The sequence below is a fragment of the Staurois parvus genome, unplaced genomic scaffold, assembly GCF_062004578.1.
Source record: "Staurois parvus isolate SC_StPar_1 unplaced genomic scaffold, SC_StPar_1.0 ptg000165l, whole genome shotgun sequence".
Lineage (NCBI taxonomy): Eukaryota > Metazoa > Chordata > Amphibia > Anura > Ranidae > Staurois > Staurois parvus.
Window position 1 is genome coordinate 7366304 of NW_028317961.1, and position 16798 is coordinate 7383101.

Genomic DNA, 16798 nt, shown 5'->3' on the forward strand with positions numbered 1-16798 from the left:
TAAACCACAAGCGAAGGCTGCACTGGAAGGCTGCACCATGTCTTGGTAGCATGTTATGAATCATTGGTCTACACCACATGTTTAAAAACAAGTTTGAATGGTCTTAAAATTCACCTCTTGAGTCTGGCTGGCAGATGAATCCCATGCTTCTGACCAAGTATGTGTAGAATCAAACTTTTTTTTTTTTTAACAGGCAGAGTACAACAGAAACAGTGATTGCATACTCAGAAACAAGCAAATTTTCTTTTTGTGTTGCATGGTCTTTGCTGGATATGATTGAAAGCTAAAAAGTACAGTTCAATGATATAAAGTGGTTCTAAACCCACAACAGTAAAATCAGTCTGTATATGCAGTAAAGCATGCTTGTTATACTCACTGTGGAACCTAAGGGGTTAATCCTCCACCAGGGGTGGACTGACAACTCATGGGCCCCCAGGCAATAGGGGATCATGGGGCCCCTGTGTCCTTGCCCAAACTCAAAAAGGCCTATGAAAAAGGTACCAGGGGCATCTCATGGGGCCCCCTACTGACCCCGGGCCCTCGGGCAGTACCCGAGTTTCCAAATGGTCAGTCCGCCCCTGTCCTCCACATTGTGTAAAAAGGCTGTTTGATCATGTCTTCTCTGATCTTCTCCTTCTAGTGTCCCCAATCCATCTCCTGATAGAACAGATCCTTGGTGGCAAGCTACACATGCTTAGTTTGGTGTGTATTGCTAGAGAGGTTTGTTTTTCTTGGGAGAGTGCATGTGATCAGCACAGGGCCAATTAGCACTGTCCAGACAGAGGGTCAGGGGTTATGCAGCCTCATAGGACAATCAAGGGAGAATGAAGACTCCTCCTACAAGCTTTAACCAGGGCTCTGCTGGACACTGATTGAAGTCTCATGAGTGCTCTAACTGCTGATGAAAAAAGGTATTTAGCAGTTTATATTTACTACAATAATTGCATTTCCATGTTCTGTGTACTGTGGGAGACTGGATATAGTGAATGCAGTGTCCTGGATTTAGTAACATTTTAAGTGTCAAAAAATGGCTTTGTTTAAAAAAACCAGGGGTTATATATTGAAATAAATTGGCAGGAACAGTAATTGTAATGTTTCTACAGAACTTGCTGGAATAACCAGGGAGCATATTGTGTGGCCTATAAGTGGCAGGTCTTAGTTTTTGCTTAAATAAAACAAAATCCAAAACAAAAATTAACAATAAAAGATTAAACTGGTATAAGTAAACTGACAAAGGAATATTGTGGATAACCAACCTATCATAGTCATTGCTCAATATCCTTGGTCCACTACTGCCAGTATAAGAAAAATCCATCCTGCACACATGGATAGCACCACAAGTATTGACATATTTGTAAAAAGACAGAATTTCAACACCCTTGAAGGTTTTTACTAAAAGAAAAAAAAAGGTAAGGTCAAGGTGAAGAAATAAAAATGTAATAACATGAACCACCATTACCAGTACACACAATAAGCACAGTGAATAAAGAGGCATACCACTGCCTTCAGATTACTGTTGTATACAGCAAAAATTACTCAATATGATATAATTTGGGTTAAAATCATGTGTCAAACTCAGTACAGCAGTGAGTTTTAGTCAATAGGGATGAGTTCAGTGTTTGATCTGAATATACAGTCTGTGTGGTCTGAGCTCGGATCGAACATTGACATTTGTCCGAATGCTGAATGTTTAAGATGCTCAGCATGGATGAACGTGATAGCTTTTGGCAGTCAATGCTTGTCATGAAAACAGGTGGTTCTTGCACCTGCCAAGCCCTTAGCAACCACTCACGTCACCTGCCCATTCACTTACATGGCAGGGGATCCCACGTAATTGCCACATAAGCAAATGCGTGAGGAATGGAGTGGGTTACATGGCCATATTTGGGCAATGATGTCAGCACTATCCCTGCTCATTCCTTTAGATAGCTTGCTGACTGAATGAAATTTGAAACATATATTTTTTGCATTTTCATTGGTACATGTTATCCAGGGCAGTGTCCACCTACTGTACATGCTGTTTTGACACCTCCTTGCTTATTAGCCCAGAAAATAGTAATTTTTAATCTCACAGATTTGGCTCACATTTATTTCAATGGGGTTTGGGTTTGGCAGCCTGACTTCCTTGAAGTTTGCTTAACCCCGCTCAAACTGAACCCAGGACATTTGGGCTCATCCCTATTAACCAATGTAAAGGTCTCCAGTGTTGGATCCCCAAGTTATTATCTATTACAGAGGGGTTAGAGTGAAGTAAAGCTTTTTGGGATCTGTGGAGAAAGTGGGATATGCAGATCTTTCTTTTTTTAGGAAGTTTTTTACTGAACTTTGCAGTAGTTAATAATTCTTGTTTGGTCCCTCAATCTGTAGGACCAATGGTTTTCTTACATTGCACAAGTGATGGCAAATCATGATGCAGTTTGGAATATATAGCTCTATAACAGAGGTCTTGAATTAAAATTTATGACGGTCCAGTCAGCAAAATTTCCTTGCAGCAGAGGTCCAAAACTTGTTAGCAATATAACACATCACAGTCTCCCGGTACATTATCATCTTTAGCGTACCTTTCACACTGTACTCCCCCTACATCACAGTCCCCTCTTTAAAGAAGTCCCACAGTGTCCTCAGTTCCCCTTCACATCACTACCCCTCTTTACATCACAGTGCCCCTTTAAACATCACAGTGCCCCTTAACACAACACAGCGCCCCTTAACAAAACACAGTGCCCCTTAACACAACACAGTGTTCCTTAACACAACACAGCAGTCCCTTAACACAACATAGCACCCCTTAACACAACATAACACCCCTTAACACAGCGCACCCCATCACAACACAGTCCCAGTGCCCCTTTTAATGCTATCCTTTCCCTGAACAGTCCTATAGGCAGAGCAGAGGCACTAATCCTTCTGGGATGTCCTCTCCTGGGCCTCCAGCCCACCACCAATGTCATCCTCATAGCGGGCAGGGGTGGGAGGAGCTGCAGATCAGGACTGAGGGGTGGCAGCTGCCCTAGTTATTACATTAACAAGTGGGCGATTGCCTGGCTTACTAAAATGAAAAGATTCCCGCTTTCTGTCTCAAGCTGCAGAGAGCGAACGTCTTTACATATTAACAAGCTGGGTAATCACCAGCTCCCGCCCCTGAGTCCTGATCTTCAGGGCCTCACACCCCACCAATGTGAGGATCACATTGGTGGCTGAGTGAGAGGCCCGGAAGAGGATACCCAGCCGTGGCAGTGGCATGGCTGTGGTCCGGACAGGACTGTTCCTCAGTCAAGTTCCGGACCATTTAGTGACCACTGCTCTATAATATAAGGCCATACTGTGCAATAACCCAGCAATTCTGGATGCACGGTTGCCCCTGGGCTAAAGGGAATCATTTGCATGACTCCGCATACTATCCTAAAATGAGTAATAAGGTCCATTTTTGACACTGACACTAAATAAAAAACCTTATTTTAAACCTGCCTAAAACACACTTGACCCGACTTTTTACCTATACCCTGACACTAACCCTCACACTAGCCTAGATCAAGCCATGATCTTGTTATTTTATCTTTATTTTTTTATACATTTATTTATTTCACACACATTTTTTTTTGTTTACCTTCTCTTCCTTTGCTAGAAGAGCATTCAGCGAAGCAAAAAGTACAGGAGCAGGTTTTATTGAGTGATTATTGTAATAGCCAATTACAGGCCAATAGCCAATTACAGGCTATCACAGTGATCATGTGAGCCAGTCCTCCATGCTACAGATCTTTAGTACAAGACCAGGACCTGTCAGTGACAGTTTGGTCTCTGTGCTAGAAGCATGTTATGGAGTGCACTTCTAACTCAAAAGCAGGAATGCATACAGTATACTGTATGCACCACCCTGGGAAAAAAGCCCACCGTGATGCTGCAGAAATGTGTGAGCTCAGCATCAACAGATTAAGACACATTTGACAAACAGCAGACAAATAAATACCAGACAAAAAATACTAATCAGTTTGACACCAAACACCTTACATTTAAATGGTCCAGAAAGCTAAAAAAAAACACATTAGACCTTGTAAGAAAAATGTACATAAGGTTTACAGTATATGCTGGTTTCTAGATTATGAAACCTTGTCCAATGGAAATATAGATGTTTTCAGGATTGTTGGCATTAAGGGTGTGTCTGCTGAGCATGATAAAATACTCTCCAGCACACCTACAACACACTTTTTGGACCCTTTGATTGGGTAGAGTTAACTCAGTAACACCCTCTAGAGAGTTAAGAAAAAGCTGTTGCATTAGCAACTCTGAGCACTTGTTTACAATCAAGAGTACTTAGAACACAGGGGGTTTTATTTACTAAAGCTGGAGAGTCCAAAATCAGACTCCCTTCTGCATAGAAACCAATCAGCATCTAACCTCAGCTTGTTCAATGAAGCTTTGGCAATGAAACCTGGAAGCTGAGTGGTTTCTATGCAGAAGGGAGTCTGATTTTGGACTCTCCAGCTTTAGTAAATAAACCCCAGGGAGTCATGTTTCTGAGAGCCAGTGACTCTGCTATATCAGATTGGCTTTACTCTGCAAGTGACCTGCAGTCAACAATGAATCAAAGACCAGGCAGATCCTACATTTCATTTTAAACCATTTAATTTACTTACATCTTTTTTTGTAATATCTTTTCTGTAGATAGTTTCTGCACTGTTTTTCTTGTCTTTTTATTAAAATGATATTTAAACATCATTAAGATGAATCTCTTAATGCTTTAACTAGAGAATTTTGCCCCTGTGAAGAAGTAATCATAGAGTGAACTCTGTTACATTCCTGTCTGGGCATGGCAGCAAGTAATAAAGACAAAATAAAGACACAAACTTATACTAAGTAATAAAGACAGTTTTTAAAGGCCAGGATTGTAACAGCAGATGCTGTCAACACAGCTTGTTTTTGTTAGCACATGTGGTGGCCACTAATGTGCATGGGTGTAAAGGGTTCTTTGCTCTGAGAATCTGTGCAATAGCAATCACTCTGTCTTTTGGTGCTGATTGCTGTCACATTTGCTGGAAAATCTTTGTGCAGGGCGAAGCTAAGCATGTAATTGTTACAGTACGAGTCACGCTCCTGGTGCACCTGGGTATTTCAGGCAACCAGTGTGCTTAAATTCAAAACAGAGTAACTGAAGGTGCCTAATATGTGATTAATGTGCTGAATTAGGTATGAGATTTCAGATATTAGAAACTTCAGATTTGCTTTAACGGGTTCGCTTGAACTCTGTTCAAGAGAAAGGAGGGATGGGTATTTCTTTATTTTATTACATTTTATCGCAACAGCATTTTTGAGTTTTGAGTGCATTTTAAGCACCCTTTCATATTACAACATTGGTTCTACTGAATTTACACTGTCCAGTTGCATAAAAAAACCTCTGATGCATTTTGTTCCCATATGACCTACTTACACCCCCTGTGAGAAGTTTGTTCCTTGAACAGCACAGAGAAGGTGAAGTCAGGCAGTCATTTACAACCAACAGGTCAAATATTCATCTTCCCTGCCACGACATGTTAGTAAGCAGTACTTCAGATGCCAGAAATGGTTAGTGATGAGATGAGCCTTGGTTAACAATCTTTAAGAAAAAGTCAGGAGAGTGAATTCTCAATAGCTGGTTAAAGCAGGTTATAAAGGTCAGACTTCATGTAAATGTTTGGAGATTGGAAAAGTTCCTTTTAAAAGCAAAATAACAACAGTGCTGAAATGTCTTCTTGTTTTTCCTTACCTGATGCACCCATTTGAGGATATCATGTCAATTTCAGTCAAACATTTCATAATAATAAATACAGGAGAAATAAGTGAGCGCTTAATAGAATCAACACTAACAGCAGCTGTACACCAAAAGGCACCGCATAAGACCTTTCAAAGGGCACAAGTATAACACAGAGGGGTGCAGTGCTCCTAAAATCTATAACACAGGAAAAATTATAAGCAAATGATGCGTTTTGAGCTACTGCTCGTAGTCATAGGGGTTCAGCTTACCTATGACTACGAGCAGTAGCTCGAAACGCGTCAGCGTAGAGCTACAGCAGGTGTGACGCCACGCCTCCGGCGCCACGAGGGGCCCCGGTGGCCATCTTACTTGCATTTATGGTCAGTAACCTTTTACATCTACTCCTATCTATATTACTTACCTTTGAATGGAATAAATATCCTAAAGATACTGCACTATGTGGGCTCCTTTGTTCTTTTGAGCTCCCTTGGGAGCTAACTACACCCACAGAGCAAGCTACATCCATTGCAAGGTGACCCTCAGGTGTGGCAGTGTCATCAGGGAGTGAGGTATACTGTGACCAGATCTGACCAGATCCATCCAATGATATTGGATGACCTGTGATTTCTACGATCAATGCGTATTTGATTTGCGTATCTGGTGAGTGCGCAGTCATATTACTTTATATCACCTGACCCACGGTCTCCGTCATAGGACATCCTTAGATCATTTGGGAACTCATCATCACCTCCTTTATGAACTTTTATATTGGATTTCACACTTTCCAGCACTATTAGCCACGAATTAGTGGCGTATATATTTATTTGCACATGGTCACTTTATTATGTCATTTGCTTAAAATTTTTCCTGTGTTATAGATTTTAGGAGCGCTTCACCCCTTAATTCATAATAATAACTTGGGTTGCAGACATATTCACTGTGCCCACTAACTCCACATTTGAATTTAATCAGATACCTTCTTTTCATAATAAATACTTTTTCCCTTAGCCTTTTTTTTTTTTTTGTAGCTATAATTAATATTATTCAGAATTCTGAACTTGAGCATACAAGGAACTCACAAATCATGACTTTATTTTTGAAGTTCTTTGATAGGCTTTAAAAGTCCGAAAGAGAGCAAATAAAAGTCTTTCATTAATATTAATTTTGGTATAGCAAAAAGCAAACAACAAAGCTGCCAACATATATACAATAACAAATAGCACAAGTTTAGAGCAGTCCTCACGAACATTGATCATTCTCAAGTCCTTCTTCATATAATGCCGCTTTTATCAATACTTAGAATTCCTGTAATTCTTAAATAAATCACCGGGCTATGATGTGACATAAACACAGCAATCCAAGAATGGGATACATTTTCAATGATGTCTTGGCAAACGCACATTTATTTTTTGCTAAATAAAAAGTATACATGCAGATTTATTTTGTTTCTGTTCCAAAAATAAGCTACTCACAAGTTTATTCAAGAGAACCTTTTCATATTTGCTTCGTACACAGAGCTCCACCTTTGGCTAAAAGTCTCCCAATAATAAATGAGGAATTGGCAGATGCACAGAATAAAGTGCTCAAGGTAGCAAGGCTCGCCAAAACAGTTAAACTAAAAATGTTTATGTCCGTCTTTGTTAATGACCTCAGAAGTCCTTCTCATTTCAACTTAAAGTAATCAAACTGGTACTGAAGCTTGACTGGCAAATAGCCAATCCCATAAAATTAATAACATATGCTGAAGAAGTCATTTGTAACAAATTTTCCTTCTCTGTAAAAGTGGCTGCTTAAAACCACTGACAGCAGTGTCTTATTTTCTTCTACTGAACACTCTGGATGACTTCCAAATTTGTGGTACCATAGTTGTCTTGAGGAGCAAATGAATAACATTCAATATAAGGCATCCAATTTTGCTGTTGCTGTTTTTTTCACTACACTCCAAATAGAATGAAGGAGTTTATAAATGGATTTAACACATTCTATAAATATCAAGACAACCTGCTCAATGTTTTATGTTTGATATTAATATCCCTTTCCATTACACAAATGCCCTATAGCTATTACATTGGCTTTCTGTGTTTTCATTTGCACAATAAATAGAATTCACCAAGCCATTCTGTAAGTTAATTTAAATGAATGGACCTTGACACAAATTTGTAATGGGAAACTCTGGACCTCCAAGCTCAAAATTAAATCAGCAGAACTTGTGACTTTCTAAAATAACAGGTAATACTGAATACTGTGCCATTCTTAAAAAGAATATATATATATATATATATATATATATATATATACACACGCACACATTATATCGCCAAAAGTATTGGGATGCCTGCCTTTACACGCACATGAACTTTAATGGCATCCCATTCTTAGCCTGTACGGTTCAATATAGAGTTGGCCCACCCATTGCAACTAAAAGCTGGGAAGGCTGTCCACAAGGTTTAGGAGTGTGTTTATGGGAATGTTTGACCATTCTTCCAGAAGCACATTTGTGAGGTCAGGCACTGATGTCAGACAAGAATGCCTGTCTCGTAGTCTCCACTCTAATCCATCCCAAAGGTGTTCTATTGGGTTGAGGTCAGGACTCTGTGCAGGCCAGTCAAGTGCCTCCACCCCAAACTCGCTCATCCATATCTTTATGGACCTTTCTTTGTGCATTGGTGCGCAGTCATGCTGGAGCAGGGAGGAGCCATCCCTAAACTGTTCCCACAAAGTTGGTAGCATGGAATTGTCCAAAATGTCTTGGTATGCTGACACCTTAAGAGTTCCCTTCACTGGAACTAAGGGGCCAAGCCCAACCCCTGAAAAACAACCCCACACCATAATTCCCCCTCCACCAAAGTTTACACTTGGCACAATGCAGTCAGGCAAGTACTATCCTCCTGGCAACCGCCAGACCCAGACATGTCAATTGCCAGACATAGAAGCGTGATTCACCACTCCAGAGTCCAGTAGCGGCGTGCTTTACACCACTGCATCCGACGCTTTGCATTGCACTTGGTGATATAATGCTTGGATGCAGTTGCTCGACCATGGAAACCCATTCCATGAAGCTCTCTACGCACTGTTGTTGTGCTAATCTAAAGGCCACACAAAGTTTGGAGGTCTTTAGCTATTGACTCTGCAAACATTTGGTGACTTCTGCGTACTGTGCACTTCAGCATGCGTTGACCCCGCTCTGTCATTTTATGTCACCTACCACTTCATGCTGAGTTACTGTTGTTCCCAGTTTCTTTCACTTTGTTATAATACCACTGTTAAAGTCATATTGAAGGCAATTTTAATTAAATAAATAAATAATAAACATGTTATACTTACCTGCTCTGTGCAGTGGTTTTGCACAGAGCAGCCCCGATCCTCCTCTTCTCGGGTCTCCCACAGGCGCTTCTGGCCCCTCCCTCCTGCCAAGTGCCCCCAGAGCAAGCAGCTTGCTATGGGGGCACCCATGCAGTCTTGCTCCCGAGCCACTGCTCTGTATGTCCATTCACACAAAGAGCTCGGTTCCACCCCCTCTCTCTTCTCATTGGCTCACTGGATGTGATTGATAATAATGGAAGTCAATGGCTCCTGCCGCTGTCTCAGCCAATGAGGAGGGAGCGTCCTCAGATAGCTGAGGCTCTCGTACCCATCGCTGGATTAGGGGGGCTGGGGGGGGGGGCTGCTACACACAGAAGGTTTTTTACCTTCATGTATAGAATGCATGAAGGTAAAAAACCTTGAGCCTTTACAACCGCTTGTTTTTTATGTTTTTACCTTTTTGTTTTTCTGTTTTTTTATCATTATTTACATACAGCCATTGTTTAACAAAAAAATTAGATAAAAGCCAGAAGGGTTCCCAAACAGTAGAGCAGAGCAGCTTGCTTTCCAGCTCCCTTTGTCTGATAGTACCTTTGTACTTCACCCGCAATTAAAGGAATGGAGGCATCTCCACTGTTGCCGTCTGAATATCAAAACAGTGACTGCATTTGATAGGATGCAGTAACTGTTCCTCCAACAAATTTCCACCAGGCTGAATTGCTTTTTAATTTTCAAACAAAATGTTTCGCAGCACATTTACCAGCCAGCCTGGCAAACAACCAATTCGTCCCTGTCTAACAGCTTGCGTTAACAACACAGGGTTTTGTTTGCACACATTTTCAAATACATGCCTAAGCCACAGTCCTGTGTCAAGGGTCCTCTGTATACTGCGGACCTAATTCTAAAATTTACATAGCCTCCACAGTGGGAGCACATACAGTGAAGGAAATAAGTATTTGATTCCCTGCTGATTTTGAATGTTTGCCCACTCACAAAGAAATGATCAGTCTAAAAATCGAATGGTAGGTGTATTGTAACACTGAGAGACAGAAAAGCAACAAAAAATTCAAAAGAAATGCATGTCTAACAAATTATGCACTGATTTGCATGTTCATGAGGAAAACAAGTATTTGATCCCCTATCATTCAGCAGGATTTCTAGCTACCAGGTGTCTTTCATACAGGTAGCAAGCTGAGATTAGAAGCAGTCTCTTAAAGGGAGTGCTACATATCTCATTTTGTTACCTGTATAAATGACACCTGTCCACAGGTGCAATCAAACAATCAGATTACAAACTCTCCACCATGGCAAAGACCACAGAGCTGTCCAAGGATGTAAGGGACAAGATTGTAGACATACTCAAGGCTAGACTCGGCTACCAAACTATTGCCAAGCAGCTTGGTGAAAAGGTGACAACAGTTGGTGCAATCATTCGCAAATGGAAGAAGCACAAAACAACTATCAGTCTCCCTAGGCCTGGTGCACCATGCAAGATCTCACCTCGTGGAGTGTCAATGATCATGAGAACAGTGAGGAATCATCCCAGAACTACACGTGAGGATCTTGTCAATGATCTCCAGGCAGCTGGGACCACAGTCACCAAGAAAACAATTGGTAACACACTACGGAATCAAATACTTATTTCCTTCACTGTATATCAAAGGACAGGTTAAGGGCAGGTGTGCCTGGCAGAGCCCAGGAGGGTTCCAGTGATACATGTTACCAAGGGCAGGAGGGCAGTATACTGTAAATAACAAAAGTTATCCTATTAATGATATGAAAAGGAGACTAAGCTTCTATATTTTGAGCTACTGACTTATGTAAACAAGGTAGGAATATTGTAGCCTGGAAAACATAAAAAGGAGTTATAAATGTAGCTTGCTGCCTAAAAAAACACAATAATAATATCCAATATTTTATATTTGCTTTATTTTTTATTTGTTCATTCCATCCTTTGTATCTGCAAAGGTATCCACACACAAATGTAACATGCATTTTCCACTATCATAGTGAGCGCCAGTGCATACAGTATGTTCTAATGTGTTGTTTTGTGGCAATGTGCTACAGTGGCCATCATTGCCAATGACACTCAAATGTACTATGCATCTACAGCCAACATATATGCATGATAGTGCATCATAATGTACATGCTGTGAGTCGTGTGTTATTTGATCTTTTGATCTCATTCAGAATGCACAAAAAAAAATTGAAATAGTGTGGAGACCAAAATAATATATATATATTTTAAGTCCAAACCATAATAAAAAAATATTCCTATTTAATTGCCTTTTAATAGGATTATGACAATAAGTCTCTACACAGATATGCCCTCTATAAATACAGCATGTATGTTGGTTCTTGAAGAATACCTGAAATCAAAGGGCTCATTCACTCCGGCTCAGCCCACTTTTGTGATTTAAAAACACACAGAAATGCAAGTTGCCTGCTCGGTCCACTCGGTGCATTAAAGTGTTACTAAACCCAGGACCCTGCATTCACTATATGTGGTCTCCCACAGTACACAGAACATGGAAATGCAATTATTTAGTAAATATAAACTGCTAAATACCTTTTCTCATCAGCAGTTAGAGCAGTCTTGTGACTTCTATCTGTGCCCAGCCCACCACTAGGTAAAGCTTGTAGGAGGAGTTTTCTTTCTGCTCTAGGAGGATGGAAATCCCCTGACCTCTGTCAGGACAGTGCTGCTTGGCGCTGTGCTGATCACATGCACTCTCCTAAGGAAAAAAAAACTCTCTAGCAATATACGCCAAACTGAGCATGTGCATGTCTGAAGATAAGTGGTGGTCACTTGAAAAAGGGGAGGAACAGAGAAGAAAGGATCAAACAGCCCTTTTACACAGTGCAGAGGATTAACCCCTTAGGTTCCACAGTGAATACAACAAGCATGCTTTTCTGCACATACAGACCAATTTTACTGTTGTGGGTTTAGTGACACTTTAAAGGATAAGTTCAGCTTTGGGAACATGTTACATGTTCCACCTATTTTTAGGGCAGGATGGGGAGATGGTCCCTGTACTAGCTGTCACTTTTTGAAGGTCCCTGTACGAGGAGAAGGTCCCTGTCACTTTTTGAAAACAGGGCTCCGCCCAAACGGCTGTGTCATTCATTCACAGAGTTCTGTGTATGAATGAACTACAAGTGCTGACAGCCTTTGTGGGTGTCGGCTTGTAGTTCTTGATGAACTATCATGGTGCTGTTGAGTACTATGGTAGTTCATTGAGTCTTCCTATCAGACTGTATAAGCTTGCCTATATGGGATGTACGGGTACAGAACTGCCCAGACACTGTATCATACTTTTATCATAATCATTCTCCCCCCGTGCTCCTCATGTTCCTCATATTGCAGCTTTCCATCTTTAGTAATATTACTTTTTAGATTCATCACTCTGTAGTATTCCAATTATGCACACTCAGATCGCCGAACCATAGACCCGCCATACAGCTGCTCCACGCCCCTATTTAAATGGCCTACTCCGGTGGCCAATTAGGTCTGAGGAAAAGGCTGTTTGCCTTGAAACGCATCACCGCCCCTTCCTACGGCTCCACGCTATGTCTTGACGTCAGTTCTGCCCGGCGGCCATCTTGGCTGCGTTCCAGGCTGGCTGTCTATACGTGACCTAACCCATGCTGGTGTGAGAGGCAAGGCACACCTGCCCAGAGGCCTGGTTCCTTTCCTGCACCGCGACTCCCTGGAGCACCAGCTACTACGGGAGCCTTGGCCCTTGGTACCTCAGCCATCTGCTCCAGATATCCAACCCGGATGATGTCCTTCTATTCATTACCTGATGCCTGATATACACCCACATCTTGTGAGTTTTTAATCTTGTGTGCAACAAACTCTTACCTACTACACTTAGTCTGGCACACCTCTCTCTCCTCTATTCTCTCCACACAGAGTTCCGGTTTACTCTATAGGGTGCAGCCTCACTACGGTGTTTTATGTTGCAGCTATTTTTAACTAACCCCCCTCCTGCCCAGAACTACCTGAGCTGCAAGGCCCCTCCATCCTCAGAACTATTAAAGCTGCATGACCCCCACCGTGCCACCAATAACTCTATTTATTCTTATTCCCCTCTTCCCCCCCAAGTCTCACGGAGAAGTCCCCATGTTCTCCTATAACTGAACTGCCTCCATCTCCTTAAAGACTTTATGAATTATACACCCACTACTATCTCTCCTGCGCCAATACGCACTTCTGTCTAAAGGAACAACGGTGACTAAGCCTTTGCCCAGTGTCTGCCTTTTTTGGGCACAGCTTTCAGAGTTAATTTTTGTTCTAAATTTAAAAACAAAAAAGTATTTAGGTGGTTGGGCTGTATATGAAATATATCACTCTCTTTAGTTTACAGGCAGGCAACATTAGTTGCTTTACCATGTGCCTGTATATGTGTCTTTCTTACATAGGCCAGGGAGCATTAGGCTTGGTTCACACCTACGCAGTTTGCTTTTTTGATACTTTTTGCATGGCACTTTGTGTTTTTACACACGCAGTTTTGCCACGTTTTAGTGCATTTTTACAGCATTTTGTGTTTTTTTCAGCTTACTTTGACCAGTTGGAATCATTTTTATCTCACTGCAGCGTCAGCTACAGCTGTTGTCTAGCTTGAGGAAGAAGAGGAGGAGACTAAAAAGAGACAATATTGGGTGCATCCCATCATTACAAATAGGCAACAGAGAGGGCAGTTCTGGGTGCTTTGCAATGACCTGCAGGCATATAACCATACATTTTTGAAGTACGCAAGGATGTCTGTTCAAAGGTGAGTACAAGAATTTGAAAAAAGGACACTATAAGCAATATATTCCCAACTGGCTGTATGTTTTAATTTGTTATTCAGTGACCATTTATTTTTCTCCAACAGTTTCAAAGAGTTGCTGGGTTTATTTACCAGCAAACTGCAGCGACAGAACACATCCTTTAGGGACAGTATTCCACCTGTTGAGCGGCTAATTATCACATTGAGGTAAGTGTGTTTAATTTATTTATATAAACCAGTGGTCACCAAGCTGTTGCCTGTGGGTCAGATGTGGCCCTTTACTTGCCTTTATCTGGCTCATAGAGCACTATTCCTCCCACTGCCACCAACAATAGGGCACTATTCCTCCCACTGCCACCAATAATGGGCCACTATTCCTCTCACTACCACCAACAATGGGGCACTATTCCTCCCACTGTCAACAATGGGGCACTATTCCTCCCACTGACACTATGGGGCATTACTTGTCCTCCTCCTGACCACAGTAATTTTTTTACCACCTCTGACCACCTAGTTTGAGACATTGTTTATTCCAACTGATGATGTGGTATTTTCTACCCCAACTGACCATACTTCAGTAAACTTGCCAGTTTTGAGACCCCTGATCGAAACCTAACCAAAACAATATGAAAATTAATAGAACACAGGTAATTTTTAACAATTTTTATTTGGATTTTGTTTTTTAAGCTTTAGTATAACAAAAGTTATAAAAAAATTATTTCTTTGATATACAAATGACAACATGAAAAAAAAGTTGGGGGGGATTTTGTTTATCTTAAATTTTAAATATTTGTGGACACAACAAAACACGTTGTGTCAAGTTGCAGCACACATTACACATTGTTAGGCAGACTAACCCATTGTAAATGATTTTTAAACCTGAACAAAATATAATTATTCAAAAATAACAGATTGTGATAGGTGAAACCCTCCTGTGAGGATGGAATGGAATGCTCTTCCTGAGATCTAAGTGTAGCCGTAGTAAAATGGGGCCCCCTATTCGCTAAATCCTATGCATAAAATTGAGTATCAGGTGGTGCAGGAGATTTCAGAGGAGAGGGGATTAGATCCATTTGTCTAGGGGGTCAGAGGGGGTAATGAGGTGCAGCGTTGCAAGTGGAGTGAATAGGAGGCAGGTACAATGTCGATGGCTGTTGAAAGGTATTTATGAGTATTTATGGGGGCTGTCTCTTGGGGGAGAGTTCTGACTTGGTGAGAACTGGGGATGAATGATTTTAATGCTTGCATTAAAGCAAGTTGCATCTCAAATTTTTCAGTCAGGGACTGCATCCATGTATGGGACTAAAGCATTGGAAAATTGTGAGAGTGCCATCTGTTTCTTAAACATTTCTGTCATCTCATTTAATAAGTCAAATAACTTGCCACTTTGCTTTGCTGAAAAATTTTTGGGCCCACCTCCTGTATGTTGGTAGATATGGAGGAGGAGGAGGAGCAGCAGCCCCCCCGCCCGTGTTCCTTCTCCAATTGCTTCTCGGCTAGAATGGAAATTGGGGGCCCCGATATTGGTGTTCCTTCTCTTCCTCTAGCAGTTCCTTTCTAAGGATCTTTAATATTTTCCTCTTCCTCTTTTTCCTAGCAGCTGTCAGTGCTGTAAATGCAAAATTAAAACAAAATGTTGTAATACTTCCAGTTAGTACAAGGATACACAGATTACAGATGTCCATTGATCATAGCTTACCTTCTCATCCTCAGAATGGGTTTTAGGAATCCCAAATCTTTTTCGTAAGTATAAGGTATACTGTATATGACTGCGACATAGACCCACTTTGCACACGTCTTTCCTTTTTCAGTGCACTGCTATAGCGATTTTTAGTGCTACGCTATCTTTTCTGCAAGGCTTTCACTGCAAAAATGTATTTTTTTTTCATTTTCAGATACCTTGCAACTGGACATTCTCTGTCAAGTCTGTACTTTGAATTTATGGTGGGCAAATCTACAGCAAGTTATGTTGTCTGGGACACCTGTTCAGTCATTTGGGAAGTGCTAAAAGATGTGGTCTTCAAGAAGCCAACTCTTGAGGAATGGTCCAACATTGTGGATGTGTTATGGCAATGCTGTAATTTTCCCATTTGCCTGGATACCATTGATAGGAAGCATATACGTATCCTGAAGCCAGTAGCCAGTGGAAGTAGTTTTTATAATTACAAAAAATATTTTTCATTTGTAATATTTGCTGTGGCAGATTACTGTTTTACCTATGTTGACATAGGTTCCTAAGGCAGCAGTTTGGACTCTAGTAAAAACATTAATTGTTTGGACAGATGCTGCAAGAAAACAGTCTGCTTCTGGGAACAAGGGATCCTGCTATGCCATACGTTTTTGTGGGCGATGAGGCCTTTATTCCAGCCTCTCTTTGAACACTAACAGCAAGGTTTTCAATTAACTCCTCACTAGGGCAAGGAGAATGGTAGAATTTGAGTTTTGCATACTTGCAAAGAAATGGCGTGTCTTGCAGGTCTTGAAAGCAGCATGTGCCCTACACAATTTTATTAGGAAATGGGATGGGATCCAGTTTGAAGATACATTTAGGCATAATAACTTGGCCAGAGCTTAACTGACAGCAACTCAGGGCAGCAAGAATGGTGCCCTCTACCTGGGATGCTTTCACCAGCTACTTTATGTCTCCTGAAGGTCAGCTGCCATGACAGCTTGATGCCATTGCATAAAGGATCTTGTTGTTGCACCCCAAAAAAACCCAAAACATTGTGTGCATCTTGTTTAAAAAAAAATAATAATAGTGTGTACCTTGCTGCTAAAAGAGGTGCATCATGTTTCCCCAAAAATGTTTTTGTAAATCTTGTAAAGAAAAAAAATATATTTTATGAATAATATAAAATACATAACACAGAAAAGAGCCTAATAATTTGGAATAATTTTGGTGTTGTGTATTTTTTCTTTTAAAAACCAAAAATAAGTATGTTGAAACATGTACTATCGTTTTAATCTGCACTGACAAACTCAACAGACTCAA

General features: G+C 40.9%; 1 protein-coding gene across 1 annotated transcript in view; it reads left to right on the forward strand.

Moving 5' to 3' along the window:
• LOC149462871 (uncharacterized) overlaps window positions 1-16044 on the forward strand; it is a 74966-nt gene extending 58922 nt beyond the window's left edge. Inside the window, exons 2-4 of the mRNA XM_089676294.1 lie at window positions 13655-13809; window positions 13912-14013; window positions 15702-16044. Coding sequence (XP_089532420.1) covers window positions 13655-13809; window positions 13912-14013; window positions 15702-16044 — 600 coding nt within the window. The remainder of the gene's footprint in view (window positions 1-13654; window positions 13810-13911; window positions 14014-15701) is intronic.
• Window positions 16045-16798: the final 754 nt, after the last annotated feature.